General features: G+C 40.0%; 1 protein-coding gene across 1 annotated transcript; it reads right to left on the reverse strand.

Annotated features, from left to right (window-relative positions):
• Positions 1–1,263: 1,263 nt before the first annotated feature.
• On the reverse strand, positions 1,264–17,889 carry zbtb10 (zinc finger and BTB domain containing 10). The gene is made up of 4 exons (XM_084130896.1): positions 16,991–17,889; positions 8,455–9,376; positions 2,280–2,455; positions 1,264–1,874 (listed from the first exon to the last, which is right to left on the reverse strand). Exons 1-4 carry the CDS (start codon positions 17,645–17,647, stop codon positions 1,575–1,577), a joined length of 2,055 nt encoding a protein of 684 aa, XP_083987022.1. The 5' UTR covers positions 17,648–17,889; the 3' UTR covers positions 1,264–1,574.
• Between the last annotated feature and the right edge of the window lie 678 nt (positions 17,890–18,567).

Genomic DNA, 18,567 nt, shown 5'->3' on the forward strand with positions numbered 1-18,567 from the left:
TGGAATAAAACACAACAGTTTCAATTTATTTCCATCCAGACCGGCTTTGGGGAAATAAGAAATTATAGAACGTAGAAGAGTAAGTGCCCGTCTATGCGTTTTCATAGACCTTCCGCTCTACGTCAGCACAAGCAAAAGTGTTTTCCACTCAGCAGACACATGACAAAGTCCAAATAAAACGAAAACGAAACCGAAACGATCGCAAATGTTAAGGGGGGACCAAAACCAAGTTTGGGAGTCTATTGCAAACCACCTCTTTCCATCTGCATTCTTCAAAAAAAAACGGTACACAGGTCGTTCAAGTGATTTAAAGTAAGCTCAGTACCACTAACCGACTCAAGAACATCAGGTCGTTCCATCTGTACAAGTACTGCCAGTAGTTTTAACAACAACAAATGGTATGTATGTGTGTGTATGTATGCATGTGCATTTAATAGAAAAGACGTTAAAAACAGAAAAGCATACCTGATAGGCTCCTTAGCACAACAGTGTAAAATACAAAGCTGATTAGTATAACTGAGTTGAGTAGGCTTTACGATCATTAACATCATATACAGCTTGTAGGTCCAGTATTTTAAAAATAAGAATAAAAACAAAAGCGTTACAGCACCAAACGTTTCCATCATTTGGCAAAATTCAAGCTTTAAGTGAATGTCAAAATGCTTTATAAAGTGTTACTGTGATGCTGTGATTCAAATAAAGCTAGCAATAATATATTCCCCTTATATTTTATCATTTTCTCTTTTTCTGCTTTTTTTTTTCTTCTTCTCCTTCTCTTTCTTATATTTCTCTGCTTTACGTTCTCTCAGCATTTTCAGTAGTTTTGTGTCCTGCAAAAAATCTTGGTGTGCGTTCTGCTTGGCACGATCTAACAGCCCTGTATAATTTAATCATAAATATGGCTGTGGTCAATTAGAGTCACAAAACAGATTTTTGGTTCCAAGATTTGTGCAGGGAAAAGGAAAATATATATATTTATATATATATATTTATATATTTCATAAAAATTTCATGACAACATTTAACTAGAAAGGAAACGCACATACACACACACAAAAAAAAAAATCTTCCTGTAGGCGGAATTTCTATAATGCTCTTTGTCGAGATCCTCCTCTGAGCAATATATGATCAGGTCTGTCAGGAAGCGCAGTTATGAACTGAAAATAAGCAGATGTACATTTAGAAAAAAAAGAAATCTAATTCTATCATTTCATAAGACCATAATATCTTTCTTCATAAATTAAATAATTAATATTTCTTTTAATATGATTGGCCTGTTATAAGTCAAAAACGCTGTACACCCTCATCCCCTACAAAAGAAAAAAATACATCACAGAAAAACCTGATTTTTTTCGTTATATATCATTATACCTCTTTCTCTGACAGGCACACGGCCCAGACTCTGACACATAGACAGTCTTTAAATATTGGAGTCCCTCTCTAACAAAGCTATATATCTCTTTGACATAACTCGACGTGCAACAGAGGTTTGATAGCACTTTGGAATTGTTGATTGTTTCCCAGCTATTTTTTTCTTTGCATTTGATTTGTTTCTCTACCAGGTTATGTCTAAGTTAGTCCTTCTCGGGGATGGCACCCGCATCACCCTCGCAGTTGGATTGGTCAATCTCATTGGGCTCCCCCTCTTCCGCCTCCATGTCCTCGTCTCCCTCTACGGCCTCATCAAAGTCTTCGTCGCGTGCGAATTCCAGGTCCTGCATGCCCTCCAGACCCTCCTGCGTGCCTTGGTGGGAGTCTGCGCACTCCACACACACGCCATAGCGACGGGAACCGTGCCGTATGCCCACGCTGGCCGCCAGCATGAAGATCTTCTTGCATACCATACACTTGTATTTCTTATCCTTTTTGTGAACCTGCAAATGAATGTCATGAACAGGGATATTAGTCAGTGAAGCAAGATATTTTATTATTGAGTATTTTGAGACTGAGTGAAATCAGTCTGTGGGTGAATTTCACAAAAACTAATCAAAAATATTTTTTTCTGCATGGGGCCATTAACATAATTAAACATTTCCAGTCCCCAATTCTCATTACCGTAATGCAAATAAGATATGCGTTGTGCGTTGGTGTAATGCGTTGGTGTCATTACCGTCTATGTCGGAAAACATGCTCAACTGTCATGAAAGTCACAATGCACAAATTTGTTGTGGTTTTAAAAATAGGCTTTGCTTTTCATCAAAAGAATCGTTCTTCAGATGTTAGGGTGAAATGTTTCCGTGAGATTCACCCACATACGAGACTTGATGTTTCTGTCTTACCAGGGAATGTCTCTTGACGTGTTCTCTGCGAGTGAACAGCTTTCCGCAGATGTCACAGCTGAAAGAACGCACGCCCGAGTGGATGATCAGGTGCCTCTTTAGTGTTCGCCGGTGCTTGGCAATGTAGTTACAGTGGGGACACTTCAGCTTATTAAGGGCATTTTCAGGCGCTTCACCTAGGAGAAACCACACAAACAAACAGATTCTTAGCACTTTTAACACCGGTTTCTGAGATATAGACGATTCAGCATGAGATTTAGCAGCAGTCGTATGTTGTCTTTCAGAGACACAATAGTCTTCATTCGCATTTTCAGCTCTAATGGTCAGTTGCGACATGTAAAAAGTTGCTTTATGTGGCTGAGAGAGAAAATTAGTGCATGCCAGTGATGTGTCTGCATGTACCTTCATGTGTCACCCTTGCAAAGAAAAAAACAATAAAAACACACTGTGAAAGTGTGCCAGTTTCCATGGGAACCTCATGCCAGAGGCCATAACTATATTAGTCTAATGCAATTTTCTACTGATAAACAAGCTGTATAATAAGAAAAGCAAGAGCTCTTTCCTTCTGGTCACCATTCCTTTCCTCAAAACTAACATGCCTAAAAAGTCTGATTGTTTATCAGCGAGAGACTACTGTACTACTGTATAGTCGGAATTGCAATCGCTGCATTTTGCTGCTGAAAACACTCATCCCAACACTCAAGTTCTCTTGGGAGCGCTGCCTCGTGACAATTAGACTAGAGCTGTCTGTGCAACGTGGTATGGGGGGGGGGGGGAATCCAGCTTTGTTTGAGCCAAAATGAGCAAAACAAAAGGGTCGTCAAGCAGGTTGCCATGGGGGTGATGAGAGCCAGATCACCTGGGAATTCAATCGAGGCTCTAAACACCACCTTGCGGACTAAAGGAGGCCCGACAGCAGCTGTGCTGTTCATTGGTGTCGGCAGGCTCAAAATTAAAGTTCAATCTGTTACTATGGGCTTGTCGGTACTTAAAACGGTTAACGATTAACCTGGAATCTCAATGGCCAGGCCCGAGTCATGAGACTGCTCAAAGATTGTGAAAATGCCCCGACTCTCCTCGCTGGGAATCTTACAGTATGCTGGATGAGACCTGCTAGGCCACAACTGAGAGATTTGTGGTAAATGGGCTCAAGGTTTTAACCGACCCCACCCTTTATTTGCCAAGACTGATCCCAACCCCCTAAGGAAACCAACAGGCTCGAAAAGGCCCAAAATATACTCAATTACGCAATGACATGAATGCAAACGCTTCTAGCTAGTAACTACACGTTGTTGTTTTCAGAAAAGTATATAAATATAATGCAAGTGCATTAGCATTAACTAAATAACCACATTTGTAGAAATAATACCGCTCTTTGAGTGCTGATGTTCGTGCTTGGAACATTTTGGTGAGGTATTTTGATGTAGCTGTACTTTCCAGTCTTACTGTTCACTCACGCTGTAACACATCAGCGATAAATCCTTAATTTCACATCACTATATGTGGCTATTTGTAAAGATTACGACTTTGCGTAAGGAAGCAACTGTAAATGTGTGTCTGTGTGGGTGTGTGAAGGCGATATGATGTGTAAATAAATGGGTGAAGCCCTAACAGTGGATCATCTTACACACTGTGGATTAGCAGGCTGGCGGGCCAAAGCCATCAGATCCCATTGTAAGTACCTCTGCAGTGGGTCCACTCTGCCTGGGTCAATATTTGGAATGGCAGAGATAGTTGGGCTGCATTAGCAGGATTAGGGCGGGACGGCCCCTGGCAGCGCTGCACCTCAGAAGAGGGAATCGGGGGTGGTGCCTGTGTGTGTGTGTGTGTGTGTGTGTGTGTGTGTGTGTGTCACTACCGCAAATTAACAATTCAACCGTCCTGTTTGGAAAGGACTCAAGCATTTATGGTGACGGATCCTGTTGTGTGATGTGTGAGAGAGAACAGACAGGGCTCATTCAGGCACAACATGAAAAGTTTTTTTTTTTTTTTAAACAGTAAATTGCCTGTCCACACCGAAAGTGAAAATGCTACATGATACCAGTGTTATTATTGTTAACTAAAACTTTTAAAACTCGTTTTTTAGTTAACTGATTTAGATTTTGAAAATAAATAAATAATAAAAGCTAATTCAAAATATTAATTAATACTATAATTGTATATAAATAACACTGCGTGACAGCTACAACCAATTAGAAGATATTTGATGTTTAATATAGAGCTGTGTGTATATATACATGCATGGAAGGTTTTTGATTTCTCAGTGGATGAAGCTACCCATAATATTTACAATACAATTATAATAAATGTAACATGTTTTGTAGTGTATAAATATATATATTACATTTATTATAATTGTACTGTAAATATTATGGGTAGCTTCATAGTTTGTATATATATATATATATATATATATATATATATATTTTATATATATATATATATATATATATATATATATTAGGGGTGGGCGGTACACCGGTGTCATAGTCATCACCGGTGTGACATTGCGCCACGACATGGATTTTCTAATACCGTCAATACCGTAATAAATCAATTATGTTCCTTGAACGGCTGCATTTACATTAGGGCTGTAGTCAACCAAAGAAATGCTTAGTCGACCAAAGTCCTGTCCTGCACAACGATTAGTCGACTAAAAAAAATAAAAATAAAAAATAAAAATAAAAAAAAGACGCGATGTTTTGCATTTTGATTGAACATTTATTAAACAATTGTCAGAGCATTTATAAAACAACAACGAAAAAACGTTTTTGTTTTATTGACACCTGGGATCCCCCGCGAAACGGTTCTCATTCGCGCTTGAATAAGGCCGGCGACACACTGGCTGCTGGCGTGAGAGTCTCAGCTGCGTTGGGTGTCTGTTTTTATTTCGGCTCCCATGTTAAAAGGTTGGAGTTTGCACACTGCCTGCGTGAGACACGCGTCTCAGGCGCGGCTCGAGCCACGCGGAAAACGCGTGCATGCTAGAAATAGAACCGACGCCTGAGTGTTCCTGCAACAAGAGTGTTCTCTGGCTAGAGCGCAGAACAGCGGAGTTTGTATGAACCGAAGTGCATGCCTGAGCTTGTATTGCTGCTGTTGCTTTGACATTGTGGAAAATAGAATAAACAAAATGTATTAGACTTTTTACCCGTTATTATCAATCTAAATTAATCTCGTTTTTAATTTAGGCAAACTTAATTTCATTTTTTCTTTATTTAAATTTCGTTTTTCTTTATTTAAATTTTGTTTTTTCTTTATTTAAATTTCGTTTTTCTTTATTTAAATTCCGTTTTTCTTTATTTAAATTTCATTTTTTCTGTATTTAAATTTCGTTTTTTTCTTTATTTAAATTTCGTTTTTCTTTATTTAAATTTCGTTTTTTCTTTATTTAAATTTCGTTTTTCTTTAGGCCTATTTAAATTTCGTTTTTCTTTATTTAAATTTCGTTTTTCTTTATTTAAATTTCATTTTTTCTGTATTTAAATTTCGTTTTTTTCTTTATTTAAATTTCGTTTTTCTTTATTTAAATTTCGTTTTTCTTTATTTAAATCTACCCTTTACTGTGTCAGTAATTTGTTAGTCAGAAAAATATTAGACTACCTTAAAAGTATTGCTTAATTAACAGACTGTGTGCGTTTTATATCACTAGTGCAGTGTCCGTTCTCGGAGAATATAGCCGCCCTGCTCGTGAGGTGCGCCGCTTCCCGCTCGCGCTGTTCTGTAGTTTACTATTAATTCTGAACGTGTCGCGTCTCGCGTGTCTGTCTATATTGCACCAAATGCAACACTGCACTCCCTTGTGAAGTCGATTGGATGAACGGTTCTCGAAATAATCAAAATGCAAACGGACAGACAGACACATAGAGATTACTACCTATATTCCTTACTGAGCGCGAAGCAGCAGTGCAGCCAGCCACAGGTGCGGTTCCCGAGTGTTCTACGTGGTGCGCTAAACTGTGGCGCTGTTACAAAATAGCCTAAATTAAAGCATTTAAAGTTGTGGATAAAACATAGGCTAATTATATTTAGAATACAGTAATATATAACTGCTTATAAAGGAATAAATATCAAGGAGTAAATCAATGAAAATTTCTTTATTGGTGAAAAAAAAAGAGTTATACCGTGATATTATACCGTCACCGTTCAAAATATGAAAAATACCGTGATATTAATTTTAGGTCATATCGCCCACCCCTAATATATATATATATATATATATATATATATATATATATATATATATATATATATATATATATATATATATACATACACACATATAAATAAATAAATAAATAAATAATATAATATCATATAATATAATATTAATATGTATATATATTTTTTGTAAATTGACATGCATTAAGCAATATGCAACATACCCCTCACAGGAAAAATGTGTGAAACACATGTGTGAAAAAGGAAGTGGGTAGTCAACGTGGAAGCAAACACACCGACACACACATGCCTTTCAGGTGTGAGCCGTCAGCTCTGCACATTTAAGTGCCCTCAGGAATACGAGCTAAGTGCATTTGAGAGTGTTTAGGAAGCCTGAGGGTAACGTTTCCTCCGCTTTACTTCATTATCCTGCATTAGAGGAGTCGTTGACGGGGAGAGAAAGCCACTCCTCAGAACCGCGTCACTTAAGACATGATACTACACCACACGCTGCTCTGCTTAATGGGGGCAGAGAGTTTGAAGCATGACAGCTCGGCAGACTGGAGATTACACAGGTTTTTGTGGTATGAGGTGGAGGGAGGGTCGACTCCCTTAATAAGGGCAGAAGAAAACGGACTGGCCACTCTAATTAAAAAGGGGAGATGGTCTTGTGGCTCTGAGCTACACAGGGCCTGAGGAGAAGCAAACATAATGTGAGACCTTGGCTGGATGCCTGCCATAGCTGAAGGTTGGGGCGTGTGTAAGAATGTGCTTTAGAATTACAAGAGATATTCCTGCTTCAAAAGAAAGGATGTGACAACATATCAAGCTTATGTTTTGAACATCAGCTAACTTATAAAAGTATAATTAATAATATCATATAAGGTTGATTCAAGGTCTGTTTCTACTACAAGTAATCTACTGCATCAGGCCAAAGTCCCTGAAAATCTGTTCACTTGGTGGCCGCATTTGCAGCGCCTCCTGACAGTGATATTACTCAAGACCAACTACCATCTACTTGAATGGAAAACACTGAAAACAAAGCGCTTGCCAAACTCACATTTAAATAACATTTTAAATTAGCAATAAATGTTTCTTATGCTCAAATAGCATTAAAAAATGTGTACATTTCAGGTTGATTGGTCAGTCTTAAGCATGAGTTTCAGTACACTGACTGTTTCTATGGGAACCGGAGCTTGGCAGCAGCAGTGATGCAACGACTTTACCAATTGGCGATAGGCGGATCTCATTCCACCATATTGCTGCTTGTTGCACTTTCTCCCATTCATAGCAATACCAGTGGACTTTTTTTTCTTTCTATGTAGTATACAGTTTTTGTATCATGCCCACTACAAAATTGCACACTATATATGGAATGCTTTTTAAATAGAGTACACAAAATGTTAGACCATAACCATATTTAAATTGATGTAAACAACCTAAGATCTAATCGCATCCCCAGATACAAGCCATTTTACTAATCAACTTTGTTTGGAAATTTGTTGAAATGGTATCGTAAACCATCTGCATTTTGAAAATTTGCACAGTATGTACTCTACGTATCAAATTCTAGTAGTATGATAACATGCTATTTGGTATAATGCTATAAAAGGCATGAGCTCTTCCTCAAGGCTGTGTATTCAGCCTTTGATAAACACTGATTATACCATTACCAAAGGCTTAACAGAAATGCATACTGGCCTTTGTGTGAGTGTGAGAGAGGTGTCAAAAACACTATTGTCATACATGACAATCCTAATGACAGCACTGAAGTGCGCTGATGAGTCTACACAATAGGGCGGCAACATTATTCAAATAACCAAACTCCCTTGACCTGAGGGACCTCAAGAGACATTTCCAACAAACAAGGAAACAAAAACATTTTTTATGTAAACTTGCTGGGTGTGTTTGTATTAATCACACATAAATTTGCAGTGACTGATGATTTGAATAGGACTTGGCTGGAAAAGCCATTGAGGTACCTGAACAGGAGAAAAAGGCATGGGTAACGTACCAGCATTCTCTGAGAGGTAAGAGAAGTCCTCTCTGGTGTAGGAGGCAGATGGTTGGATGAACATGCCCTCGTCAAAACCCTCTTCCGGTTCAGGTGGGATGTTGTAGACAAAGCGCTTGGCGGCCTGTTTTTTCCGTTTTCTGCTGCCCGGCTCAGGACGATCTTCCCTCTTGATGGCCACCCCAGTGCCGGGATCTGGACCGTTCCAGATGAACACCGGCCCCGGACCCTGCGGCTCCATCTCCGTGGACTCTGACGAGTTCTCTCCTCCCCAACTGGAGCTTCCCAATGCGCAACCTTCTCCCCCGGACACCTCCACGTCGCTGGGTTCATCCTTCACGTGCCCACTGGCCTTGATGGACAGCTTGGACAGGATGCTGGTGGCCCAGAAGTTGCTGGGCTTCTTGTCGGCACTCTGGCAGTCTTTCGCCACCGTCCGGCGCTTGTTGTAGTCGACCACCACGGAGTCAGGGGCTTCCTGCTTGATGCTTATGTTGAGAGCATCTTTGATGAAGGCGCGACAGGACTGGACCACCTCGGTCATCTGGAGGTAACTCGCCACGGACATCACCTCGATGGCATTCTGGCTGGTGAGGAAGAGGTTGCCGGAGTACAGGAAGTCCAGGATGACGGAGAATCCCTGCACGGCCGCCACATCCAGGTGCGTGATCGTAGTTTGGTCACAGCTCTCGCTCTTCGTCAGGCAGTAGAGCGTCTTGAAGTAGCGGCTCCCGGCGACCAGGATGTTCTTGTGTGCCCTGAACATCTGGCCGCTCACCATGATGTTGACGTCGCAGAGGATGCCGCTCTTGCGTTGCTTGTCCAGCTCCTGCAGAAGCTGGTAGCAGTACGAGTTCTCGTTGGGCTTGTTCCTGTAGTCCTCCACCTCTGGGCTCTCCACGTCCCCAGGCCTTTCCATCTCCTAGTGGAGTGACAACAAACAAAAATGACAATCAGCATGAGTCTACAGTGTAAACACAACGTGGAGGGCAGGTGTACAGTGACAACTCCGACAATAGAACTGGTTTAACAGGCTGGAAAGCTGCAATACTGTGGGAACTATTGCACTGGTAAAACCCCCGCTTACAGGATGCACGCTCTGTGCTCTTGTTAATGCGCTTTAAGATGAGAAATATTTGGCCATTATCCCATCCCACCATCAATCTCCATCATCTGCTCTCACAATTAAGAGAGAGAGAGAGAGAAAGAAAGAGAGAGAACCGGCTGGTACCTACCAATGGGAGTGAATCTACACAATATATTTCTGGACTGCAAAGCAGATATCCTAATCCATGCTGAAATTTATATCACCCTACATTTTCCCCCTCCTACCACACAGCTGTTTTTTTTTTTTTTTTTTTTTTCTGGAGTAATTCAGATTAAATCTATTTCTCTGGGCGGAGGCCTTCCAAGCCCCCTCCTCCACACTGCTGGGCTTGTCCTGGTATATGGGGTTATTACTGTAGCCTGATCCAGCTAAAGCAAGCCCAACCAGTAGTCAGAGACCGAGAGAGAGAAAGAGAGAAAGAGAGAGAGAGAGAGAGAGAGAGAGAGAGAGAGAGAGCAACCCCATTTCTCCACACAAAGCCAGTCCTTTCCTCCAGGCTCATTGTTCACTACTGCTTTAGTGCTACACTGAAGCTTTGTGAAGAAAGCACTTACAATTCCCTAGCACACTGGAACACAACTGAACACAACTGGAATTACAAAATCAGAGCTGGAATAAAATTCTGTCATCAACTCCATCTCATGTTCATCTGTATGATTCATTTCAACACAAAAGATAATTTTGCAAAGTATTTTCACACTGCTCGTCTTGTCTTTACAATATAATTAAATGAAATGTGGTCGGTTAGATTTTTTTTTTATGTTGGGGGGGGGGGTGTCTTATACTCTTCAATGCTGCATGTATTTGTTCCAAATCCAATACAGAAAAAACAGCAATACTGTTAAATATCACAATTAAAATGCTATTTATTCCTTGAAAACAGTTGTGCTGCTTAATGTCTCTGTGGAATCTGTGATACATTTTTTTTTAGGATTCTCTCATAAATAGAATGTAAACATTTGCATTTATTTGAAATAGACATTTTTGTAACATAAATGTGTAATGGTTGAATTGTTATAATTGTTACTGAACCAAACTTCTGAACTGAACTGAACTGTACTACTGTCTATTGATCAGGAGCTGTCAAGCTGCCAAAAGACCAAAAAAATAAAATAAAAATTACATCATAAAAGTAGTCCGTACTACTGCACTGTATTCTAAGTCTTCTTAAGTCATATTAATTATAGTTGTGTGTGAGGATCAGATTGAAATTTAAAATGTAGTTTTTTTTTGGAAATACTGCGTCTCAGTGTTGATTTCATTACATTTCTCTGTTTGTTTGAGAATCCTGACCAGCAACACAGGCTCAACCAATGGTGTGAGTTTGGGACGGTAATATCTGTTTGACCAAACAATGGCAGATATTTGCGTGTTTGGAGAACCTGTTTGAAAACAGCTTTTTTTTTTTTTTTAATAAAGGGGACATGGCAGGTCTGATTGAGAACTGTAGGCTATGCAAAAAAGACAATTCTTCAATTCTTCTCTTTTTGGGTTACACTGACAAATATGGGTTTAGAATGACATGAGGGTAAGTAAATGATTTTAATGAGTAAATGATGAGAGAATTTTCATTTTTATGTAAACTATTTCTATAAAATGAAGAAAATAGTCTAAATGGCAGCACTGTTGAGTTCAGAGGGGTCTGGTGGAGAGCAGGTTTGAAGAATGAGGAGGAGGTGGAGGAACGGGGGAGTGTTAGACGAGAATGAACGTTCGTTTGTGGTGTCACAATGTCCCCACTATTGTTCGCCTCTGTCTATCCAGAGAGAGAGCCTGACTGTGTGCCAAGCCAAGCTATGGTGAGAGGACAGATGAGGTGGCAGTCTAGAGTGGGTGTCAGGACATACTAGTCCAGAATTAACCTCCATTTCTTTCTCTCATATACGCTCACACACAGTTCATCCTTTCTCCAGATGTGCCACGTGTAAACGCACTACAAGAGAGCAGATGCTTTCTGAGGATTCCCCCCATTAAAATCAGTCAAAATGAGTCTGTGGTAACAGTTTGAAATTCGACATGCTCTTTTTCTTAATTGAATGTTTGTTGTTGTTATTGTCTACAGTTTCGCAACTGGGTCGTTTGCGTTCCAATTTTGTACACCATTAAACTTTGCAAACTGTACAATGAAAGGAAAACACATTACTTTTACAATATCTATAAATACCAAAATTGTGATCTCATACAGTTGATGCTAATTGTGTTTCTCAGACTATTTTTTTTACACTCACAATTGCCTGGATATTACGAGAAACCCTGAGATGTTTGCCTTTCATTGTACAACCGTTTAAAAATCTAGGGTCAGTAAGATTCTTTCTTTTTGAAAGAAAATAATACTTTTCTTCAGCAAGGATGCATTAAATTGATAAAAAGTGAAAGCAATAATACATTTATAATGTTACAAAAGATTTCTATTTCACATAAATGATGTTCTTATGAACTTTATATTTATTAAAGAATCCTAAAAAAAAAAAAAAGTATCACGGTGGCTGTTGAAAATTCAGCTTTGCCATTCACAGGAATACATCACATTTTAAAACATATTTAAACAGAAAACTGTTGTTTTTAATTGTAATAATATTTCACAATATGTTTAATCAAATAAATGCAGCCTTGGTGAGGATAAGAGACTTCTTTAAAAAAAAATTCTTACCAACCCTAAACTCTTACTATTACGGTGTAAATATATCAAAGAAAAAACATATTCAGAATGAAACACATCAAAAACAAACAAAAAAGGAAACTGGTTCTTTTCTGTTTAAACATGTCGAATACGAAACTCGCTGTGGTTTCTCTTTCTGGTTTCCAACCCCAGACTTTCATTTTGATGTGAAACGGGAACATTTTACAACCACTACCAATACCGCTGTCGTTCTCCTGTAATACAGTTGAACAGACAGCCGTCTAAAGCTCTTCAGGCGACGAGTTGCCAACACCCATTATACCATTGTACACTTCCAACATGTTCCATTCACCGGCGTAAACCAACAATAGCTCCCCAAAATTTAAACACATAGCCTTCAGCTACAGCGAGCCGTGCCTTTATCACCTACCAAGGCCGCAGTGAGAATACACTACACAAGTAGCACGTTAGGGGGACATTGTGCCTCAGACAACAGGGACGGCGGTTTTGTTTTCCTTGCGCATAGTCTTCCTGAGCCATCCCAGCCCCTGAGGCCAGCGCCTGGTCCCCTCATCCAGATGCATGAACAATACAGCAGTGTGCTTGACCCAAGGTGTGGGAGGGGAATGCCAGGATCTGGGCCTCCAAACAAAGAGCAGGGCTCATCGATACAAAATTCCTGGGAATTCTCCCCCACCAGCACAACCACAAGCACCAACAACACAACAAGCCTCCCAATACACACATATATCACAGCGGCAGACAGTACAGGGGCGGAGACCCTCGTCTTCACTGGAGCTCGCTAATAACGGGAAGTGGGGCCAAATACTTTGAGGGCAAAGTCCAGACTGGAGAGTGAGGCAACCCAGATACTCTTCTTTAGGGGTAATTGAATTACGGGAGTTTGATATGGACCAGTGAAGAAATTTAGCCCATTATGACGGACAGACACTGCACTGAAGAACATAATAGATCACAATTATGAAATTGGCTATTGGAGGATGTGGCCTATCAGAACAGCCTTTCTTTCCCCGGACAGCAGACATCCTAATGTTTTGCCCAATTTGTCTACTTTAAGACAGATACTATTCATCCACGATCTCGTGACCTCCATGGCATGTACGCTATCATTCTCTTTATTTCCTGAGATTTCAATGACAAAATCACAAGTGAATCACAAGTGTATATATTATATATGAAGAGTTCAGATGCAAAAGCCTCTAAGTGCCATTTGAAATTTTCTTCTAGAATGATCATTTTTATCAAGCTCGTATATTTAAGTTCAGTAATTTCACTTAAATGACAATTAATAGGTAATCTTCATTGCCATTTAAGTGAAATTACTGAACTTAAATATACAAGCTTGATAAAAATTATCATTCTAGAAGAAAATTTCAGATGGCACTTAGAGGCTTTTGCATCTGAACTCTTCACATATATATATATATATATATATATATATATATATATATATATATATATATATATATATATATAGAGAGAGAGAGAGAGAGAGAGAGAGAGAGAGAGAGAGAGAGAGAGAGAGAGAGAGAGAGAGAGAGAGAGAGAGAGAGAGAGAGAGAGAGAGATATAGATAGATAGATAGATAGATAGATAGATAGATAGATAGATAGATAGATAGATAGATAGATAGATAGATAGATAGATAGATAGATAGATAGTAGTCAACATTTGAAGTGGATCAAAAAAGTTCATCAAAGTTGAAAAAGTTCAAACATGAACAGTATTGTTCAAAATTCATGAATAACTTTGATGAAAGGTTTTGATCCACTTCAAATGTTGACTAATGTATATCTTCAATATTAGTATATATTATCAAATGATTCTTCATCAACCTCTGTAAAATACAGGGCTCCAGACTGCGACTAAAACAGTCGCATTTGCGACCAAAAATATTAATTTGCAAGTATTTTCGTTGAGATCACATCACATCTTGAGTAGCCCATCACATCTTTTGTTGTGTTGACGTAATAAAATGAGATGACGTGCAGCAAAGTTGCATGTGGGAAAAAAACTCAAAAAAGTTTTAGCGCAAACATATGCATGGGCACAGCGAAAATCAGCTCTCAGCGTCTGAAACATTTATTATTATTATTACATTATTATGGTCTGTGACACTGTCTCATTCTGAACAATTCCTGTGACTATTTGTAGTTCTCAAGTTGGAAAAGCAATTCAGTTCCTACTTTAAGTGAATCTTAGTTCCCAGGACATCCACAAGATGGATGAAAATACTGATGCTGTAAAAGGAGGGCAGACGTGACAACACATGACAAAATTTAAAAAATGTTATTCTTTTGTGGCACTTAAATTATTTGGTGCCTAATTGTTCCCCTTATTGGAGCAATGGCTCCTTAATTATTTTTTTTGTCTGGAGCCCTGAAAATAACTTTTTAGGAAAGCATTCCTGTGCCAGGTGGATATATTTATATAGCAAACTATGATATATCGTCATACAGCCCACCCTATAAAAGTACTAAAAATGTATGGTAAAGTAATGCATTTGAACTATTTGAACATTAATAATATATAGGCCTACATATAAAAATAAATGTAGTGACCACCATGAAATCAATATGGGCAAATCTTGTTTTTATGGGATATTGCAGTATTTATTATGAATGATGTATACGTGCACACATCATAATTATTTATTTTATTTTATGTGCCTTCATAATCTTTAATCAAAATAACTTCCTCTCCCTCTTGCAGCGACATCTCTTCTCTGATGATGTGTTTACTGGCGTGAGGGCGGGACAACCTGTCACTCACATGACATCACAGCAATAGCAAACAACAACCATCCAACGATCCGATCAATTCCCGATGGACAAAATGAAGTCCCGCCCTTCATTCTTTTTTGTTTGGGCCGTTTCGCTCAGATATACGTCACAATAGAGTAGAAACTTCCATTTCATTCTGACTTTAATAGGCTAAATGATTGTCCTACCCACAACCTCAAACAGTCATTGCATTATGAATCACATATATACTTTTAATTAAAAATGACAAAACATCCCTGGATAAGGATATATAGGTCATTTATATCATGAAACAGTTGCCAAATATTAAATGTTCAGCTACTTCTTACGACACAGTTTTTGACTTAATACTTCATCGCTCGGCTTTCGTTGAACGTTAAACACCGCCTTCTTTGATTTGATTGACCATTTCAATCATTCTGACTTTGACGAGCGCTGACAGATGATCACGGACCACTGATGCAGCTCAGATGTTATGTCGGCGTTGTAAAATATTTTTGCAGTTCATTTATTACGCAAACTCGTCCTCTTTTGCTTTTCGTCAGGCTACGCCAATGCCTCTTGCTTGAGTAGGGTACTGAACTCAACACAATTAAACACAAAAGTGTTACCAGCTTTTAGCATAGTTTAGAGTCGTAAATCATACCAGGTCTGAGCATGTCCCAGAATTTTTAATTAAAATATATACAAACAATATAAAATCGCAGATGTGCATGTATGTGTGTTATACACTGTGTCTACTTCAGTGTAATAAATGTAGCACCACATTAACTCCATATATTACGCAGAAACAACAAAAAAGGTATTGTAAAAAAAGGTTGACTGTCAGGGGTCACTTGAAAGTGAACAAACAGGAAAGCGTAACAGGGTTCTGATCTGCTGTAGAGTCTTAACCCCTCTGTTGCTAGGGAGGCGGCAGTAATCTCTCCGTTCCTTCCTAATTAGTGAGGGGTATAAATTGAGTTAGTGAAACACTTTGTGTCACCCTGATTAGACTGACTGGACATTATCATACAGCGCAATCCCAAGGGATTCTACTGCAAAACCAGGAACAAGGCATCTTTCTGGATGGCAACAGTCATTGTGACTTGATAAAAGACAGGGAATGAAATGCATAAAAAAATATTGATCCATACCAATTTATCTTAAACGACATGATTGGGAATATACAATGCATCCAGATCAAATACGAATTATATTTCACTATTACAGTGCATTGTACTTACAAAAGTGGTTCTTAGATGCTGATATGATTTATTCAATCCTTATCTTATTCTGTTCATTGCAGTGGGGCCTGCGTGTCGTTACAGATGGCATAATTCACTCCAGCCCAATGTAGCAAGTGACACACACTATCTATGGATCTTGGGGAGTCACCTAACACAATGCCTCTAATTTAGGTGCACTAAAAGGGGAGGGTGAGATGTGCCAGAGGTCACTTTTTACAGCGAGGGGGTTGGGAAGGGGTGCGGCTCCCCAAAGGTAGCAGGGTCAGGCCCTTTCCATTGTGTGACCTCTGTGGCAATCAGGTTAGTTACCATGACAACCAGGGTTGATAATTACAGTGCAATGCAGGAAACAGTCAAGCAAACGAGGACAACATTTTGAGCCACAATCTCTTTTGGTCTATTTAATAAGGGATATCTGACATTACGTTCCACAAAATCACCTAAATAGAAAATTTGAGCATATAAAAGTGGGATTACCCACCTATAATCGGCGGTCCAGTTTCTATAAGGCTTCAAATGACCGATTTAAATCGCCTAGTAGTGAGTCTTTCAGCTCATCTCACTAACTGACAGCGCTGATCCAGTTAGCCAGTTAGCTAACCTGCTACCTCCGACCTGAGTCTACTGCTAACAGACCTGTTAGCTCGCTAAACAGCTTCGAAAACAGCATTCCCGCTCCAAAAAGACACGGAAAAACATCAGCATTCGTTAAGTAAAGAACGAATAGCACAGCCCAGCTCGACTTCGTCGCCTATCCGAGTGTCCCCGTCCCCATTATATCGCAGTGTAGACGTACCTGTCTGGTCGGGTCATTCCTGCCGTGCTCCGAGGACAGGTGATGCCTCAGCAGCAAGGCCCGCTTGTAATTCCGACTGCCTTTTATCAGCTCGTCGCTGTTTTTGGTGGCGATGTTATGGCACCAGGAGCAAGACATCAGTCCTGTTTCCTGACTGAATTTGAGCCAGGGAAACTCTAGCAGCCAGGAGTCCTGGAAGAGCGAGTGTTTCTGCAACAGCAGCGTCTGAGGTCTCATCTCCAGCAGCGGCTTTCTAGCGGCCGTTTCCTCCGCCTCTCCCGCGCTACCGTCCTCCCGGTTCACGCCGTTACCGGTCGCCCACTTACAGCCCTCGGTTTTCACCATTACGCTGTTTAAAGCGCCTTTGTCATTATGTTTCCCCGCTGTCCAACTGCCCCCTTCCGGGTCCTCGTCCTCCTCCGGCTCCGTGCTGTCGCTGACGGACCCCCCGCCCTCGACTTTCCCCAGCGATGGTCCTTTCGCCCCTAAATCCCTGTCGTCCTCTTGATCCGGCCTGTTCCCGTTCAAATGTCGGTCTTGACAAGCCGGGGCCTCACAGCTGTTACCGTTGCTGCCTCCTCCGACGGCACTGGCACCGGTGACGGCTAATCCACCTCCTCGGAAAGCCAGCGACCTGCGGCTTCGCTCTCCGGACATTTTCTTGAAATAAATTATAATCTACACTTTCTCAACAAAACAAAACTCCGATCGCAGCTCTGTTAAATAAAGTATTCCGCATGAAATGAGCCGTTTTCCTGCGCTCCGGCCTCCTGGTGAGAGTATGTAGGTTATGCGGAAATAAATAGGGGTTTTAAAGGCATAATGAATTTCAGGGTTCTGTCTGCGTCCGCGCAGGCCCCGCAGAGGTCGAATGGCAACGACTTCCCCCACAATGCATCTCGGTCAGAGAGAGGGAGGAGGAGGAGGGGGGGCTCGTGTTAAAGGAAGATGGGGGTGACGACGAACAGCCAGGGGTCTTTTGTATCAATGACTGCACCCATTTTCCGCATGCTTTTTCATCTATAGAGCTACACGTCTCGAACCAATAAGTCCTTGTATCCCTTTCACGCCCTCCGCTGTGCTTGACATTAAAGACGTCGCCCCATGTTTGTCGCGCGACTCGTGATGATCGGGACAGGTGGGCTGGTTGGCGTTATAATGAGTGCGTACATAGGTGTATTTTCCTGGTGGTGACGGAGATGGACTGATAGGGAGTCATCGTTGTAAATTTAGTTTTTGATCCATTGTTTTAATACATTTGAATGAATTCCGTGAAATTCAGAAACTTTAACAACACCGTTTTGTCAAATACTACATTATCTTAGTGAGCTTGATTTAAAGGAAACTTGTTTAATTTATTTACGGTCACTGTGTTTTATTGAATTGTCTTTTAATTTGTTTTTACACACTTTCACATAAATATATATATTTTTCTATACACGGTTAAAAAAAAGAAAAAAAAAGCCTAGGTTAAATAAAAAGCGTCAAGTTTAATTACGCTGCTGCTTAAATTAATAAATGAATTGCTACATTAAGTAAAATGTGCCTTTTAAGTAGCCTAAATCAAAGTGACCCAA

Source organism: Abramis brama, assembly GCF_963993115.1.
Source record: "Abramis brama genome assembly, chromosome: 12".
Classification (NCBI taxonomy): Eukaryota; Metazoa; Chordata; class Actinopteri; order Cypriniformes; family Leuciscidae; genus Abramis; species Abramis brama.